The sequence below is a fragment of the Schistocerca nitens genome, chromosome 6 (assembly GCF_023898315.1).
Source record: "Schistocerca nitens isolate TAMUIC-IGC-003100 chromosome 6, iqSchNite1.1, whole genome shotgun sequence".
Classification (NCBI taxonomy): Eukaryota; Metazoa; Arthropoda; class Insecta; order Orthoptera; family Acrididae; genus Schistocerca; species Schistocerca nitens.
Window position 1 is genome coordinate 149,679,682 of NC_064619.1, and position 18,087 is coordinate 149,697,768.

Here is an 18,087-nt window from a genome sequence, read left to right on the forward strand (position 1 = left end):
TTCAACGTGAACATAATTCACTGAGTCAACCAGTAATATCAACTTTGATTTTGCTTTCCTATTCTTACTTGAATAATTCTGATCTGTGGATTTCATTTTCCCATCCACCACATCCCATGTATCTCCAAACGTAAATACACTTCTACTGCAAATTTCCACATTGCCTAGTTTTTGCAACTTTTAAATCTTTCAATCTGCGGAATTTGTGCCATGCTCATTTTAATGGTAACTTTGATCTTTCTTAACGTAAAGAATAATACCGAAGAATAATACAAAATAGTTGTGTTCGTCTTGTAAGGATAACTCTTACTTCACACAAGTGCACTACTTGGAACTTTTCCCATACTTTCTCACTACTATATTATGGATATACTTATTACAAATGCATTGCTGGACCTATAACCTATTAGAATCAACACAGTTGAATAAGTAATAGTGAGAAAAAGACATTTAGTGCCATTAATTATATTTCCACGTACAGGTAAAATACATCGAACAGAACAACCAAGGAACATTATATTACACACATAAAACTCAGAGTGTACAACAGCACCAGAGAGGTCTATTATATTTCACATGATGCACTTTGCCGCCGTCTCACACAAAATATACTGTTCATGCTGTTCCAACAGTTAATTCACAGATAAAGTTGCCAGCTTCCTGGGACATGCTGTTTACCACTAGATTGCACACATGTATTTGTACCTGTAAGTGGGCAGTTATCTTACTTCACAGACAGATGGTGCCCTCGAAGACAATTACACACATGTCACCCGTTTTGTTTGTGAGGACCATCTGAAGAGAATGTTTGACCATCTAGCACATTAAATTTGTTTGTAAAGTGTTGAAATACAAATCAAAGGTGAAAATCCTAGTTCAAGAGGCTGATCAAAGGTTTCAATTAAGGATGTTTCTCCACTATGGTGGGATGCTAGTTGGTTGGATGCTAAGAAAAAAAAAGGCAAAAGTGCTGTTTTGCCTGTCACAAACATACACAGCTGCTCTATTCAGTTTTATGAAGGATGATTTGATGCTTCATAAAGCAGATGCTGCAACGTAGCAAATTACTACGAACTGTCATCTTGCATTGGAAACAGCCTGCTGTGGAGCCGGAAGGAGAGCAGATTTTGATTCTCATGCTGGCACAGCTGACACTGACTACGGGCCGGGTGTGCCATGTACTTGACTAATGCTGCGTGCGGTATAATACACATACTCCCTATGAATCTGAAGAAGAACTACCAAATATTAATCGATATTTTTCATACTTAATATACAAATTCCATGGATAACACAATCATAATGTTAGAATTTCAAATCAACAACTTCAACACTTTCAGAAATATAAATTTTTACCTAAAACACATAATAACTGTGCTTGCATTGTGAAACTCTGTTAGGGACTGTAATGTATTCATCTATAGTATCAATTAAAACTATAACCAAGACAACAGGTCCATATAATCGAATTTTTTGGAATTGTCTTTAGTTTCATTACCACAGTTTTCTGGAACAATTAAAAGTAATTTGGCAAATTATTGTTTCATTGTGTTTTGGTCGTGTCAGTGTCTTGGAGAGACAGAGTGAATGGAGGGCATACATAAAGGGAGAATGTGATATTTTATTAAAACTATGAAAATGTATGCATGATAAAATTATTGTGCAATACAGGAATTTGTGACGTATGTCCAAGTGAGCTTGATTCTGTTAAATGCAACCAGAAGGGGTGTTGAGCATTACATTTATTTTTGTGAAAATATATCTAACTTTCTTTTCGTTTAATTTTATTTAGTTTTGGAATTATGAAATTTCTGGTCTACATTTCTTTCTGTAATCTGATTGGCTGACATCAGAAATGCCACGAGTACAGAAGTGCTCAAGATGATCTGATTGGCTGCTTAACAAGCTAGCCTTAGGAATTCAGCATTTCCTGCATGTCTAAGTAGGTCTTTGTGCCTCAGATCTACAAGTTGATACAGTCGCTTGGGAACCATCTTCTGGTAAACATCTATGTTAAATCACACTAATCAAATGTGGATTAAAATGAAGTAATTAAAGTGTTTTACCAGTTTTGTGTTGTTGATGGAAAGCGACAACAATATTGAGTATTTTTTGAAAGTTTGAGCTTGGTGACTGGTGCATTTCAGGAGATATTCGTGTGTGAACCTTTCTGTCGTACATAAACTCCGCGAGGTGTGTTTCATGTAGATTACGAGGTTTTATGGTGAGAACTTCTTTACAAGAAGCCAACTGAATGACTGAATGTTTAACTTGCAAATAATTATGGGTCAATGATCATTCAGAATGTTCACAATATAGGTCGAACTTTTAACACAGGTGAACTTTTAACACAGTCAGTAACATTGTATAATTGATGCTGGGATATTAAATACAGACCTGATAGCCATTTTCCGTCTTTTAAAGACAATAAACCAACTTAATGGGAATTTTAGACATTTATTTCTAATCAGTCATGCAAGAATCCTGAATGCTTGATAGTTTAACTAACTTTCAGCTATTGCCCATGGACTGCAGTTATGTGGACTTTGTTTCGTCAATGGTGTTTTTGTCAGGTAAACCAGTATCTACCATCACAGAGTGAAGGATCAGACAACCTGAATCCCATCCAGGTGGGCAGATTGATTGTTTAATGGATAGTGAGGGACCAACCTGTCCTGCTGCAATGCGTGTAAGGTCCCACATTGTACAGCTGGCATACATCAGAAAATTATTTAAACAATACAAGAACTATGACTGGCAGGGTACCCTGTCACTGGACTGAGACTGTTCACCCTATGAACTATGACAACATACAAATTCTGGTATCTACATCATTCTTCTTGGATTCAATCATCAAGAATGCTATGGGAATTTACCTGATGAAAGACATAATCACAATAATGTTTTCAGTTTGGATGCTGTGTGGAATCTGGTGTTTATGTTGATTAACTCTTGTAGACAACAACAGTTTGTCCTTGTTACTATGGCCCAAAGTTTATGATCACAGTTTATAACTAACAATGCTCATAGTGAGGGATATGCAGCCAAGACATGTCTTTGCCACTCGAACAGCTTTTCTTCAGCTGATACTGTGACTAAATGTGAGTTGGTGTGATCCAAGGGTCTATAAGACAAACAGGAATCCTATACCATTATTACTAGGCCTCACACAGAAAGTTGCTAGATGTTTTGCAGCTGAAATATCATGCGAGTAGAAGAACTAGTTACAGGTGCGGTCTCAGAACTTCATGGTTATCAGGCTGCTCTGCATGTTAGTCACCTGTGCTGTGCCTAAACTACATGGTGAGTGGTTACTTTTACTCATTACATTATTTTATTCCAGCCAGGACTTTCCAGTATCATTTCAATATTGCCACCCTTTTCTTCCTCTCATCTCTTCTTGTCACTCAAAATCCTTCACCTTCCACCTGCAGTGGAGGGAGCCACATGCTCCACACAATCAGTCTTATTAACCATCTCTACTGTTGATCTTCTCTTTCCCCTCTCTACACCCTTTTCACATAACCACCACCATCAGATAATTGCTCGCCCCAACTTGACTGTGGAGCACGCTCAAACTTTTCTACGTAGCTGTCTGTTACTCAAGACACGTTTGGCGATTAATGACCTATTATCAGATAGTCAGTCTTGCAATTTTCTTTCATTTTTGGAAAACTTTTATTTAAATTATTCGACACGTGTTAATATAAAGAAGGGTGTAAGGAAGGAGGGAAGGAATGGTGATGGAGTGGGGCAGGAGAGATTTTTAGAAACTTTTTCCACTGAACAATGTGTGCTTGCACATTATGAACTTTACTATCTAAATATACTTACTTTTTAAGGGTAGAGCAGAACTTATGAAAAAAAAACACAACACAAAGAACATAACTGAAGGGTTTTAAAACAAACCAAATTCATACAGCAATTTAAGGATATTTAACAACTGTCCTGTAGTTGAATCATACTCAGCCTTTATAAAGTAAGAGATATAGTAGGAAACTGGCCTGTCCTTCAGATCTATTCAGAGTTTGTGATTTTATATTCAAAATGAGTTTTAGTTTAGCACCCCAACTGTTTTAGTACACTGCTGAGACTACTAGAAGCAGATAGACAGATAAGAGTCACACCTAAATTGGAACCAAGGCTCTCACTGCTACTGAAATTATGTCGATATCTTTCATCACCGAGTGAAGTTTGATGGACAAGTCGCCTTCTGTAGTTAATAGATCCAAATTTTCTTTCAATTCCACAGTCACTGCCAGTGGTATTTGTCCTAAAAACAAGAACAAATAATAAGGCTAATATTATGCAACAGAAAGCAAAAACAGAAAATATTGGGACACCAAAAATTATTAACACAATTTCTATTTAATGCACACAGTACAAAATGCAAGAATTCGTATTCAATCCACAATTATAAAACTACATTCGTTATTAATATCCTATTATGTAGCACATGTAGTCCATTGTACTGTGTGTACACTGTGGTGAATAGTGAAAGAATTATATGGCATATAAAATGGAAAGATTACTATTTCTCCTATTATTCATGAAAGATTACGAAGTTCAAGTTTCTCACATTCATTCATAAACCATATCATTCATTTCTAATCAAATAAGTATATGGAATAATGTTCAAATAACTTAAATCACTGATGAACCTAAAAAACTTATCCTTTGAAAAAATTTCGAATTTCCAGGCACTTATTTTGGGCACAGAGGGGAGCTGTCTACTTACCTGTCAAAAAAAAAGTAGGGCCAAGGACAAACACTACATAAATTTAACAACTGCTAAATTACCAAGGGACATATTTTTTTGTCAGTGCTTACTTTTAGGAGTTGAAATTCCAAGTACTGCAAACAGAAACATTCAAAAATAGAAAAAAGTTATTTCTAGCTTAGACTTTTTATGTTCCCTCCTCAAACAAGAGAAAACAAGGATGAAGAGAAAGATGTAAAAGAGAGGCGGTGCGGCCTATGTGATGTACCAGGCTTCATGCCTCTTGAGGTGTTCTGCAGAGCATGCCCAGTAACTGGGTATCTGGATGTTCATGAAAGGACATTTCTTCTAGATCCATTTCTGTGCTTGGTTTGTTTAATATTGGTCATTCTATATGAACTATCTGTGAAGTGGACACCTTTAATTTGTAAACAAAATGCATGGTTTCACATGTTGCTGTGCTTTTGATGTTGTTGGATTGACTGGAGTAAATAGCAATGGGTGGTTGCGTGGAACAGTTTGTTCAGCAGTAATGATTGTAAGGGTGGGGACAATGGAGTAGGGATGGTCATAATGTCTGGCAATGAGATTACAAAGGTTAGGAAGGTGATGGCTCCAACGCCCCAACCAAACACATCTCAATTCTGGTAGACCAGCACCTCCAACCCACTACCTGGAGCCTCCCACTCTACATTAAAGATTTGAACCATTTCCTGGAATACCATTTCCTTTATCCTATATGGGACCTTGCTTGTCATCATTAATGTTATTTCATTATGCACAAATTTTCCACATACAAATGGCCACTCAGCTTTAGCATACAATCTCTCCCCCAATGTCCACTTGAAAATGACCCAAAAAGTTCTTTCAATATCACTCTAAACAACCTCATCCTTACCATAACTACTCCACATTTGAAGACCAGACCTACAAGCAAATCAGAGAAATCGCTTAAGAGGATTCTCCTGGCTGGCATAAATGTGAAAAATTATTTATTGAGGGTGAAGCCACTGTCTCTGTCTGTCAGACCATCTTCCACTCATATTTCAATAGAATCATTTAGGACACAACCCCAAAATGATGAGATCTGTTTTAGCACATCCCTTTGTTCGTAACTCACTGAGTTTTCTCTAACCATGCAATATTCTGTACCTGAGATTCTGTTGGTTGTTTAAGTTTGGTGTGTCTTCTTTGCTCCTTGCATCTTTCTTCGACTGTCTGCACAGCCCAGCCAAAATAAGCCTTACTACTTTTGCACAAAATACGGTAGACACCCAGTTTACAGACACCAAGTCATCTTTCACTGTACCTAACAGCGCATTTGTTTTTGAATGTGGATGGAAAACAAAGTGTGTTATAATGAGTCAAGATTCTGCCAGTTTTGTTTGATGTTTTGCTGGCGTATGGCAGATAGGCCATGGTTTTATACTGCTTGTCATGTTCTATTTGCTGGACCTGTACTTCTTGCTCGAAAGCACATCAGATTTGTTTTCCAAAATATCCATTCATTTTGAATATGTCTAAGATGGCTAAGCTCACATGGCAGGTTTTCTTCATCTGATATTGCATGGACCCTGTGGAACCAGTGTATGTAGCACACCCTTGTACTGTGAAGGATGGTGGCAGTTGGAGGCTTGGAGGTGCAAAGCAGTGCAGGTGGTGTAACTTTTAACAAAATCTGTGGCTGCAGAACATTGCTTGGTTACAGGGGATTCAATGAAATAAGAACAAAAAAAGTGCTAAGATAGGCCTCAGTGTTTTGAGACTGGGTTATAGAGGAGGTTATAGACATACATGTGGCGAACTGCCTATCAACAGGGACAGTAGCTTCACTCTCAGTAAAGCTTGAGGCCAGCACTCAGCCAACTGAAGTCACAACGTTGGCCGAGAGCAACTTCTGAACCTGATGGGGGCGACAGAAGTACTCTGAGTGACCAGACTTCATGATCAGCGTTCAGCAATCCTGTCTGCCCCCCCCCCCCCCCCCCACCTAATGAGGCATATGACACGTGACTAGGGGTGTGTTGGTGCGGAGTGGATGGAAGCAATAAGGTATAAAGGAGGCACTATGTAGCAAAGATACTACTATGCAGATATCACCTTGAGATGCTGGTAAGACACACTGTTAAAATATCACGTTACATGAAGATCTACTCCCAACTGGACTAACGAGAGCAGTAAAAACAGTTGAATCACTGGGCACTAGGAGGACGTAAAATCACCTCCCCAGTCTTCTCTATGGAGAGGTATATGAGAAGCTGTATAAGCTTTGTGACAGAAAAGAGTGTTACCTCACCTCTCTCACCTTCTTGATGAGGTGCCATGACCATGGCATAATATCAACATTCACAATGATCACCTATCATTTAAATATTGTGGCCAACTACCAGGTCACAAGAAGAGCAAGTCTGGCCCTCATAAGGTAAAGCACCCAGTACACATATTGGTGACTGGACACAACATCTAAGGAATTGCTTGTACTCCACTTACAAAAGGCTGTTTTACTCTTGCCCGATTCTTGGGAGTGGATACATGTTGCCTATTGAGCTCAAGCAGACCAATCTCAGTGCAGTACTACAACCAAACAATCCTCCAAGTTTGAACATCTAGCAGCGAGAGAACAACAACCGCAAGAAGAAAAACAATAAACCATACACAATTTCATGGCGAAAGAAATTGACACAATCAGTAAAATGTTCTGGGCTATTATGTGGTGGTCAAACGGATTCCACATTAAATCCCAATATTTTGTCCCCTTCTGTGGAGGGCATTTTCAAGGGAGATTGTAGCTTCTTTGAATGTCCTCTGATTCATACCCCAGTTCACTACTGACTGCAGCAAAATTCCGTTTTTGCATGCTTCAGCGCATGGCGTGACATTACGTTTTGAATACCCAAGCACAACTGGCCATCGTTGACTGCTATCGTCCGCTGATGCTGTTCAAACCCCAGCGTGAGTTTTCAGTGAACCATCTTCTTTCTTGAAAACTTACGCACACAGACCATTACCTAAACTAGGATTTGAACCAGCACCCACATCAAAAACGAGGCATTGTAAAAACATTGGCAGATAGAGCAAGGAACATCTGTGAACCATAGTTGCTTGACACAGAATTCAAACATTTCACCAACACATTGCTCAAAAATGGTTGTTTGTTCACTGAGGTAAAAAGAGCTTTAAGACCACCGTGTAGAAATCATAGCGATGCTCAAGTGCCGGTTACATCTAAAGTATTCCTGCCTTTAATTACGGACATTAGTGGCTGCATAGGAAACATCTCAAAAAACTGGATCACCATTGTAATCTACAAACGCACCCGGAAGATACAAGGTCACAATTTGGTCACAGTCTCACAGTTTATCGTGGATCCTTCAGTGGATAGATGGTAGAAGACCAGGACTGCAAAAGGAGAGATCAATAGCTGAATAAGATCTGTGTGCCATGATGAAGTGTGTGGGGGCACCAGAGTTCAAGAGGCAAAGATTAAGCTGTGCTAGTAACATTTTGGTGTTTTTACCATGGCCAGCAATCATTTTTCCATCCCACAAAGGGTTATGGGCATTGAAATCAGCCAAGACTAGGAGAGGTTGGAGGGGAGCTGAGGGAGTAATGTAGGCACTACATCCTGGGACATGACGTCATCGGGAGGGAGATAAACATTACAGATGGTAAAATCCTGATGCACCCATATCCGAACAGCCACAGCCTCCAGTGATGCATCAAGAGGCACAAGGTCACTTTAACAGTGTCTGCCACATATGTACAGAAGCCACCCCATACCCTCTCATAGTCTGTATGATTCTTAAATAACCTTGGTAGCCATGAAGGGCAGGAGTCTGAGTTGCTGGAAACCATGTTTCCTGGATGGCAATACAGAATGCAAGGTATATGCTTAAAAGCTGCCATAGCTCAGCCAGGTGATGGAAAAATCCGTTAGAATTCCACTGGAGGATCAGACTGTCTGAATACTGTGAGGGTATGAATCAACCCAGGGGGTGGGTGGGGCAGGTTGTGACCCAGGGTCATGTGCTGCAACCGGTTGAGACATCAAGGGATCCACTGACATAGGTTCTGTGGCACATTACCTTGGGGAGATATGATGCATCAGAGGCCACTGGGATCTCCACCTTGGGCACAGAAGGAGCACATGCAGAGTCCAGTGGCATGAGGGCCACCAGAATTTCCTTTATGTTAGAAGACGTCTTTTTATCTTTGCTGTCCTTCTACTTTAAAAATGAGGACTGAGAAGATTTCCCTGAATTTCTTTCAGGGACAGAGGAAGAGGAAGAAGTCTGACTGCCAACAGCTTGTGGTTCCATCAGCCACTGGACATCTGGTCATGGACCAGCAGGAGCCATGGAAGGAAGAGTCCCAGGGGGCTTCTTCCTAGATAGAGAAGTCAGAAGAGGAAGAGGTGCCTCAAGTTGGGGGATGGGGATCGGTGTCTCCGGCAAGTGCGAAGGCAATACTCCCGAAGTGGGTGCAGTGGAAGCACCAGAAGGGGCCCCAACTGCCTGGCGGCAGGTATTAGCAGGTAGCTCTGATGGCCCACTGTAAGAGTCGCAACAGAGGAAGGCACCATTGACAGAGAAGATGATGACATTGCAGATGTAGCACATTGTGTCATTTGCCTTGGATTAAGAGGCTCCTAATTTTTGCAGGCCTCTTGATGTGAGCTTGTCCGGAGTCTTATTCTCCTGGATTTTCTTCTCATGTTTAAAAATGGTGCAATGTGGTGAGGAGGAGGAGGAGTGGAGTCCACAACAATTTACACAGATGAGGGAGGGCACAAGGAACGTTTGCCTGCAGCAGATGTTCACAAGCCCTGCAGACAGGGGTAGCTTCCTACTACTGAAGCATTTCATTTCATAAGATGAGGAACATAGGGTTTCACGTCACACCAACAGACAACCACCTTGACCTTTTCAGGCAATGTATCACTCTCAAAAGCCAAGATGAAGGCCCCGATAGCAACTCTTCTCCCTTCGTCCTCTATGGTCATGACAGATGAAGTGCATTCCTGTGCCCCAGGTTATGATGGGGACATACTCCATGGAATACATGATGAGTGTACAGAGCAGGCACCAACAATGTGATCACTGCATAGTCAGGAGACTACCATTGTGCAGGCACTTGACACCCCCACCCCCGTCCCCATAACAGGATGGTTACCATGCTGGGTTTTGGGCATACTACAACAGGAAGAAAGGGTGCCAGGTTGGAAAGGCACAGAGGCTGAGCATACACCTCAGTGGATGACTTTCCCTGCAGACACACATTTCTGTAAAATTTGGAAAATGTGGCAGGTCAGACCCAATAATGGGGAACATATAATAGTTAATGGAAGGTGAAGACAGCACAGTGAGTGAAACTAGAAATAAATACCAAAATTGTGAATCAAGTCCAAACAGGGTCTGCACCAAATGGACTGTCCGACAGAAAGTCAGAGGAGGTAGGAGAGAGTAGCCGACCGAGACAGAAGCAGCAACAGGGAAGTAACTGCTTTTGTGACATTTATGTGTTCCTAACCAGGAGCGAATTTTATTATATCATCTGTGTGCTTTAATAGTTTAGTTTCTTGAGTTTGTGTGAGTAAATTTAATATCTAATAGCCACAGTTGTCGTGTTTTTGTTTGCAGTGGAAAGTAAACTGATTTTGTGACATAGTACAAGTTTCTAATCCAGGGGCAAATTATTTAGTTTCACCTGAGTGCTTCGGTAGTTAGGTTTTTGAATATCTGCGTACTATTAGATACATTTCATTTCATGCATTTTCCTCAGGGTCTACAGTAGAGTTTATCTGTATAGTTTAGTTTTCCACAGTCTTTAGTATGGACAGGGAGTGCAATTATTGTGTGCAGATGCGAGCCGAGTTGGTGGCACTATGCTCTCAGCTTCAGGCTGTGATGGCTTCGGTTACACAGCTTGAGGCTGCAGTGGATGGGCACCACTGTTGTGGGCCGGTCGTGGGGATCCAACAGACGTCCAGCACGTCCAAGTCCTCTGATCAGTCCTCACCGATGGCCAGCCCAGTTATTGCTCACACGGAGGCTGACCCCTCACCTGTGGTCGAGTGTGTGGTCGCCAAGGGCAAAGCAGATGGCGAAAGACTTCCCAGGCAGCCGCTTGTAAGGCCTCCCCGGTTTGTCTGACAAGTAAGTTCCAGGTGCTGACTGTGGCTGACACTGTTGCTGAGCCAGATGCTGTCCTGTTTCAGAGGAAACCACTAAGCCTGCCAGATCCGTGCAATCACAGAGGGTGGGATTATTGGAAGTTGGGAGTTCCAATGTTAGGCATGTAACGGGGCCACTTAGGGATTTGGCTGACAAGAAGGGTAAGAAAACCAATGTGCAATCCATGTGTGTACCGGGTGAAGTCATTCCAGATGTGCAAAGGGTCCTCCCAGATGCCATGAAGAGCACAGGGTGCAGCCAACTGCAGGTGGTTGCTCACGTCAGTACCAATGACGTGTGTCACTTTGGATCAGAAGAGATTCTCTCTGGTTTCAAGTGGCTAACAGAAGTGGTAAAGGATACCAGTCTTGCTTGCAATATGAAAGCAGAACTGACCATTTGCAGCATAGTCAACAGGACTGATTGCGGACCTCTGGTACAGAGCTGAGTGGAGTGTCTGAATCAGAGGCTCAGATGGTTCTGCGACTGTGTAGGCTGCAGATTCCTCAACTTGCGCCATAGGGTGGTTGGGTTTCAGGTTCCACTGAATAGGTCAGGTGTCCACTATACGCATGGCGGCTACACGGGTAGCAGGGGCTGTATGGCATGGGCTGGGTGGTTTTTTAGGTTAGAGGGTCTCAGGAAAATGCAAGAAGGGCTTCAGTCACAAAGAGTGCAGACTGAACTCAGGAAGAACGTAGATACAGGAACCATTGGTATAACAGTTCAAAATTGTCACAGCTGTGTTGGGAAAGTACCAGAGCACCAAGAGCTAATAGAAAGCACTGATGCTCAAATCGTTATAGGCACTGAAAGCTGGCTAAAGCCGATATAAGCTCAGCCGAAATTTTTGCGAAGAACCTAACGGTGTTCCGAAAGGATAGGCTAAACACGGTTGGTGGTGGCGTGTTTGTTGCTGTCAAAAGTAGTTTAAACTGTCACGAAATTGAAGCAAATAATTCCTGTGAGTTAGTATGGGCAGAGGTCATTGTTGGCAACCAGAATAAAATAATAATTGGATCCTTTTACCGACCTCCCAATTCAGATGATACAGTTGCTGAAAGGTTCAAAGAACTTGAGTTTGATTTAAAACACGTACCCGACTCATACGATAATAGTTGGTGGTATCTTTAATTTACCCTCGATATGTTGGTGAAAATACATGTTTAATTCCGGAGGTTTGCATAAAACATCATCTTAAATTGTGCTACATGCATTCTCTGAAAATTACTTTGAGCAGTTAGTTTGTGAGCCCACGCGAATAGTAAATGGTTATGAAAACACACTTGACCTCTTGGCAACAAATAATCCTGAGTTAATAACGAGCAACAAAACCGATCCAGGGATTAGTGAACACATGGTTGCCATAGCGAGATTGAATATTGTAATCCCCAAATCCTCGAAAAATAAGCAAAAAATATACCTATTCAAAAAAGCAGATAAAAATTCACTTGGCGCCTTCCTGAGAGACAATCTCCACTCATTCCAAATTAATAATATAAGTGTAGACCAGATGTGGCTTAAATTCAAAGAAATAATATTGGCAGCAATTGAGAGATTTATACCAAATAAATTAACAAATAACGGAGCTGATCCTCCTTGGTACACAAAACGGGTCAGAACACTGTTGCAGAAACAACGAAATAAACATGCCAAATTTAAACAGACGCAAAATCCCCAAGATTGGTGATCTTTTACAGAAGCTCGAAATTTAGCGCAGACTTCAATACAAGATACTTATAACAGCTTTCATGACTGTCTCAAAACCTGGCAGAAAATCCAAAGAGATTCTGGTCGTATGTGAAATATGTTAGCGGCAAGAAACAATCAATGCCTTCTCTGTGCGATAACAATGAAGATACTATCGAAGACAGTGCTGCCAAAGCAGAGTTACTAAACACAGCCTTCCGAATTGTCTTCACAAAAGAAGACGAAGTAAATATTCCAGAATTCGAATCGAGAACAGCTGCCAACATGAGTAACATAGAAGTAAATATCCTCGGAGTAGTGAAGTAACTTAAATCACTTAATAAAAGCAAGTCCTCTGGTCCAGAATGTACACCAATTAGGTTCCTTTTGGAGTATGCTGATGCATTAGCTCCATATAAACACTTTGCTCGAGAAAAGATCCATACCCAAAGACTGGAAAGTTGCACAGCTCACACCAATATTCAAGAAAGGTAGTAGGAGTAATCCACTAAATTACTGGTCCATATCATTAACGTCGATATGCAGCAGGATTTTAGAACATATATTGTGTTCGAATATTATGAATTACCTCGAAGAAAACTGTTTATTGACACACAGTCAACAAGGGTTTAGAAAAAATCATTCCTGCGAAACACAATCAGCTCTTTATTCACATGAAGTGTTGAGTGCTATTGACAAGGAATTTCTGATCGATTCCGTATTTCTGGATTTCCGGAAGGCTTTTGACAGTGCACCACACAAGCCACTTGTAGTGAAATTGCATGCTTATGGAATATCATCTCAGTTATGTAACTGGAGTTGTGATTTCCTGTCAGAGGGGTCACAGTTCGTAGTAATTGACGGACAGTCATAGAGTAAAAAAGAAGTGATTTCTGGCATTCCCCAAGTTAGCGTTATAGGCCCTTTGCTGTTCCTTATCTATATAAACAATTTGGGAGACAATCTGAGCAGCCGTCTTGGTTTGTTTGCAGATGAGCTGTCGTTTATCGACTAATAAAGTCATCAGAAGATCAAAACAAACTGCAAAACGATTTAGAAAAAAATATCTGAATAGTGAGTAAAGTGGTAGTTGACCCTAAATAACGACAAGTGAGGGTCATCCACATGAGTGCTAAAAGGAACTCGTTAAACTTCACTTACACGATAAATCAGTTTAAACTAAAATCTGTAAATTCAACTAAATACCTAGGTATTATAATCACGAACAACTTACATCGGCAGGAGACTTAGAAAATGTAACAGACCTACCAAGGAGACTGCCTACACTACGCCTGTCCGTCCTCTTTTAGAACACTGCTGCGCAGTGTGGGATCCTTACCATATAGGACTGACTGAGTGCATCGAAAAAGTTCAAAGAAAGGCAGCACGTTTTGTATTATCGCAAAATATCGGAGAGAGGGTCACAGAAATGATACACGATTTGGGCTGGAAATCATTAAAAGAAAGGCATTTTTTGTTGCGACGGAATCTTCTCATGAAATTCCAATCACCAACTTTCTCCTCCGAATACGAAAATATTTTGTTGACACCAACCTACATAGGGAGGAATGATCACCATGATAAAATAATGGAAATCAGAGCTTGTGCGGAAAGATATAGGTGTTCATTCTTTCCGCGCACTATACGAGATTGGAATAATAGAGAATTGTGAAGGTGGTTTGATGAACCCTCTGCCAGGCACTTAAATGTAATTTGCAGAGTATCCATGTAGATGTACAAAGTGTGTGTTTGCACCACACAAAGATGAAGCAATGCTGCAAAGGCTGGGGCCCCATGATAGTCAAGAATGTACTCACCAAAGAATGTTGAGGCCCCTGGGTGGGGGACTTCAAAATCTGGAAGTGGATCTGATTGTCCCAGTGAATTACGAGGATACACTATAAATGGCACAGATAACTAATACTGCCTTGGAGAAATCCAGGGTCCACTGGAAATGGTCAGCCAAGTCCAATGAAATTTACTACTTGAAGGGCAAAAGAGTCCAGCTGATTGATCCTACCAAAGAATTTAGATGTTGGGACATTTACATTGTGACCAAATTAGGAGCTTATAATAAAATGTAAAGTTTTTAAAGCTACACGAGTTTGTAGTACTAACCTAATTATTACTAAAATGATCAAATAACTGTTCTAATACAGGGTGTATACACGGACAAGGAAAAGAAATTCCCGGATCTGTCGGTTAAAAATTCATTTTCTCCCAGGCGAAAATAAACTTTTTCCGTGTTAAATGGCAGTATACTTTCCCTCGGAACTGTAAAACGTATCCTTTGAATGGATATGGTTTTATACAGCAGTGTAGAATTTCCCGGCATTTTAGAAATCGAAACTCAGGGCGAAAAACATGCTTTGGAAAGACCTTTGATGTGCAGCAACATGTATGTTGGCTGCATATTTTCGTATTACGAAAGTATAAATTAAAATTCCACCAACAGGAAAATTTAATGGTTTAAATTAATATACATAGCGTTGCTACAAGAAAAGAAAAGCTTACGCATATAATATTTGTCTTGAATATTAATAAGCTACAAGAGAAGCTAAGCTTTCACATGTAATGTTGATTTGTTTAGCGCATGTTGCACTTTAAAATACATTACAGGAATATGACAGTAAAATTTTTATTAGCGTCATAAATTTCCGATCTTCTGGCTAGAAATTCTTCTAAATGGCTTGTCATCAAAGAGTTGATTTTTAAAAGAGATTTAGGAAATTCATCGTACATTCTTGCACATAGTTCATCTTGCGTAAAAGGAAATTTACTTTAAAAATATCGCTTTTCGAACAATTCGCAATATTTTCCTGCAACTTGTTAGAAATAGATTCATTTCAGCAGTTGCCAGACAGCGCCAGATAGAGGCATCACCATGCTTGCGCAGCTATAGTGACGTAGGAAGCCCGTATGTTCGTACGAGTAAAACATTAGAAGATCTTACATCTTGTCATTAAAGAAACAAGACATCAGAGGATACTCCAAGAGCGTCGGAATTTCGTGAACCATACTGAAATGCATAGTTCGCCTTACAGGCCACATTTGTATGTCCAGATTCCCAATGACGTAGGTCTCGACCTGATAATGAAACTTTTGAGTGTGGTTTTTAGGACATAAATTTTCTTCGCGTACCAGTACTGTATTATCTCATGTTTGGTTCTTTGTTATGGCATAATGCCATACGTGCTAGAAGATGAAACGTGCACTTGAAATGCAGCAAACAGTTGAAACTAGACATAAAGTGTGGAATAAAACACGTCGTTTCAAATAAATTCACTGCCTCCGCAGGAAACCCTAATAAAAGCCAAATTTCTTTAGCAAACCGACAAAAATAACTTCATTGTTCTGCAAGGCAATTAATGCTTGACTGTCAGAAAAAATCTGAAACTGCTAACATAACATACTTCAGCCTTCCGTAATTATGTGAATATATTTTAATTAACTTGATAGCTCCCAGCCACAGAAATCCATCTTGTTTGAGGAAACGGAAAAAATCGCTAAATGTAAACACGGGTCACGTGGAGACTACCATCCCCCCCCCCCCCCACCCCCACCGCACTATAACTCAGACTTTTCAAAAATAAGTTCATTTTGTAGCGCATATCTTTCTGAAGAGTCCGATACATAAAACATATATCTTCGAGGAAATGTAACGAGGAAATATAAGATACGTTATTTGGTGCCACGCCTCTTCAAACAACATTCTTATAGTGCACATTACTGTATTTTGCTCTGTGGAACTCAAAGGTGTATATTTTGTAACTGATGCCATCAAACTATATCAGGACAGTGGGAATTAATATGTCCTATAATGCCTATCCTGCTCCCAGTCGGCCGGTTTGACATTCTGCCCAACCCCTCGCAATCAATACTGGATAGGATTATTTGTAACCAGGAGAACAAGTACTCTTCAGAAAATCTGGACTCTTTATTGCCTACTAGCTAATAACTTGCTCCTCTGTGTAACATAAAATTAAATATAGGATACCTAAAACCAGTAAAGACAGGAGACAGGCAAGACAGTAGACATTTCTTCAATCCTTAGGTCCTAGCAATTTTTCTCTCTAATCTTGCTACACCTTTACATGGCGTTCTTACCTTTCTGCGAAAGAACTATTACCTTACCAAAGTCCGTCAAATATTTTGCTACGTGAAAAATGGAAATGTCGTTGTCTAATACTGAAAGAGCTGTTAATACAATTAGTACCCAAGACTGGTGTGGTTTCTCGATCTGATTACGTCTATTTTGTCACTGTGTGCCGGATAAAACAAAAGAGGCCTTTCTAATATTGCAGCAATTGTAACACACACCATCTAAGCAACACTGTTTTGGCAATAATGATCATTTTTATAATACGACAAAATAATTCACGAAGTACCAATACGAAATACCTATTTGGCCTACTACAAGCAAAAACCTTTACATTAGGAAATAGTTTCACATTTCATTCATGTGCTCCTGTTTCTCATGCACGAGAGCGAAAAATACAACAAAATTTTTGTATAAATTTGGAATCGTCATTTTCTTCCATAATTTGTGTGATGTCTCCGTTTCTTCTCCTTCCACGTTCTAACAAACAGTCTTATCATCACTAATTCTGTAACTATTCCTACCACTGTCAAAACTAATTCTCCAGTTAACTTTACTACCCCTGTCAAAATCACCGGTTTAGTTACCCAGAGATTATTCTCCAGTTAGCCGTCATTATGAGTTCGTAGAATGCGTTTCCCGCGCTACTTCCAGAATGGAAGTTAAATGGCTGCTAGCCGGGGACTGCAACTGGCCCTGTCTAGTGTAGCAATAAGGCCAAAAATTTTCTGTCAAAATTTCACTTTCTTGGATACACCGAGAAGATAATGCGTAATCTTTCTTACCTGTTATCAGGCTTCTCTGCATGTTAGTCACCTGTGCTGTGCCTAAACTACATGGTGAGTGGTTACTTTTACTCATTACATTATTTTATTCCAGCCAGGACTTTCCAGTATCATTTCAATATTGCCACCCTTTTCTTCCTCTCATCTCTTCTTGTCACTCAAAATCCTTCACCTTCCACCTGCAGTGGAGGGAGCCACATGCTCCACACAATCAGTCTTATTAACCATCTCTACTGTTGATCTTCTCTTTCCCCTCTCTACACCCTTTTCACATAACCACCACCATCAGATAATTGCTCGCCCCAACTTGACTGTGGAGCACGCTCAAACTTTTCTACGTAGCTGTCTGTTACTCAAGACACGTTTGGCGATTAATGACCTATTATCAGATAGTCAGTCTTGCAATTTTCTTTCATTGTTAGTCATTTATTTCCACTCTGGTAGTCTGAATCTATGGATTTCGCTAGTAATTATAACAACGCTGAACATTCGCAAACCGAATCAACCACATAAACAAGCTGCAGTTGGCATTCTCTGGTTCGGTTTGATTCCGCTCAGCTCGTAAAGCCCTGTCCTGTTTTGTGTGCAGGAAAGTTTGTTTCTAGATGTGACGACGATTCC

At 40.4% G+C, this 18,087-nt stretch overlaps 1 protein-coding gene across 2 annotated transcripts in view; it reads right to left on the bottom strand.

Annotated features, from left to right (window-relative positions):
* LOC126263692 (CDK5 and ABL1 enzyme substrate 2) overlaps positions 1-18,087 on the bottom strand; it is a 167,754-nt gene that overhangs the window by 135,354 nt on the left and 14,313 nt on the right. For both annotated transcript variants that reach the window (XM_049960818.1, XM_049960817.1), the window contains exon 2: positions 4,128-4,273. In XM_049960818.1, the coding sequence (XP_049816775.1) occupies positions 4,128-4,273 (146 nt within the window). The remainder of the gene's footprint in view (positions 1-4,127; positions 4,274-18,087) is intronic.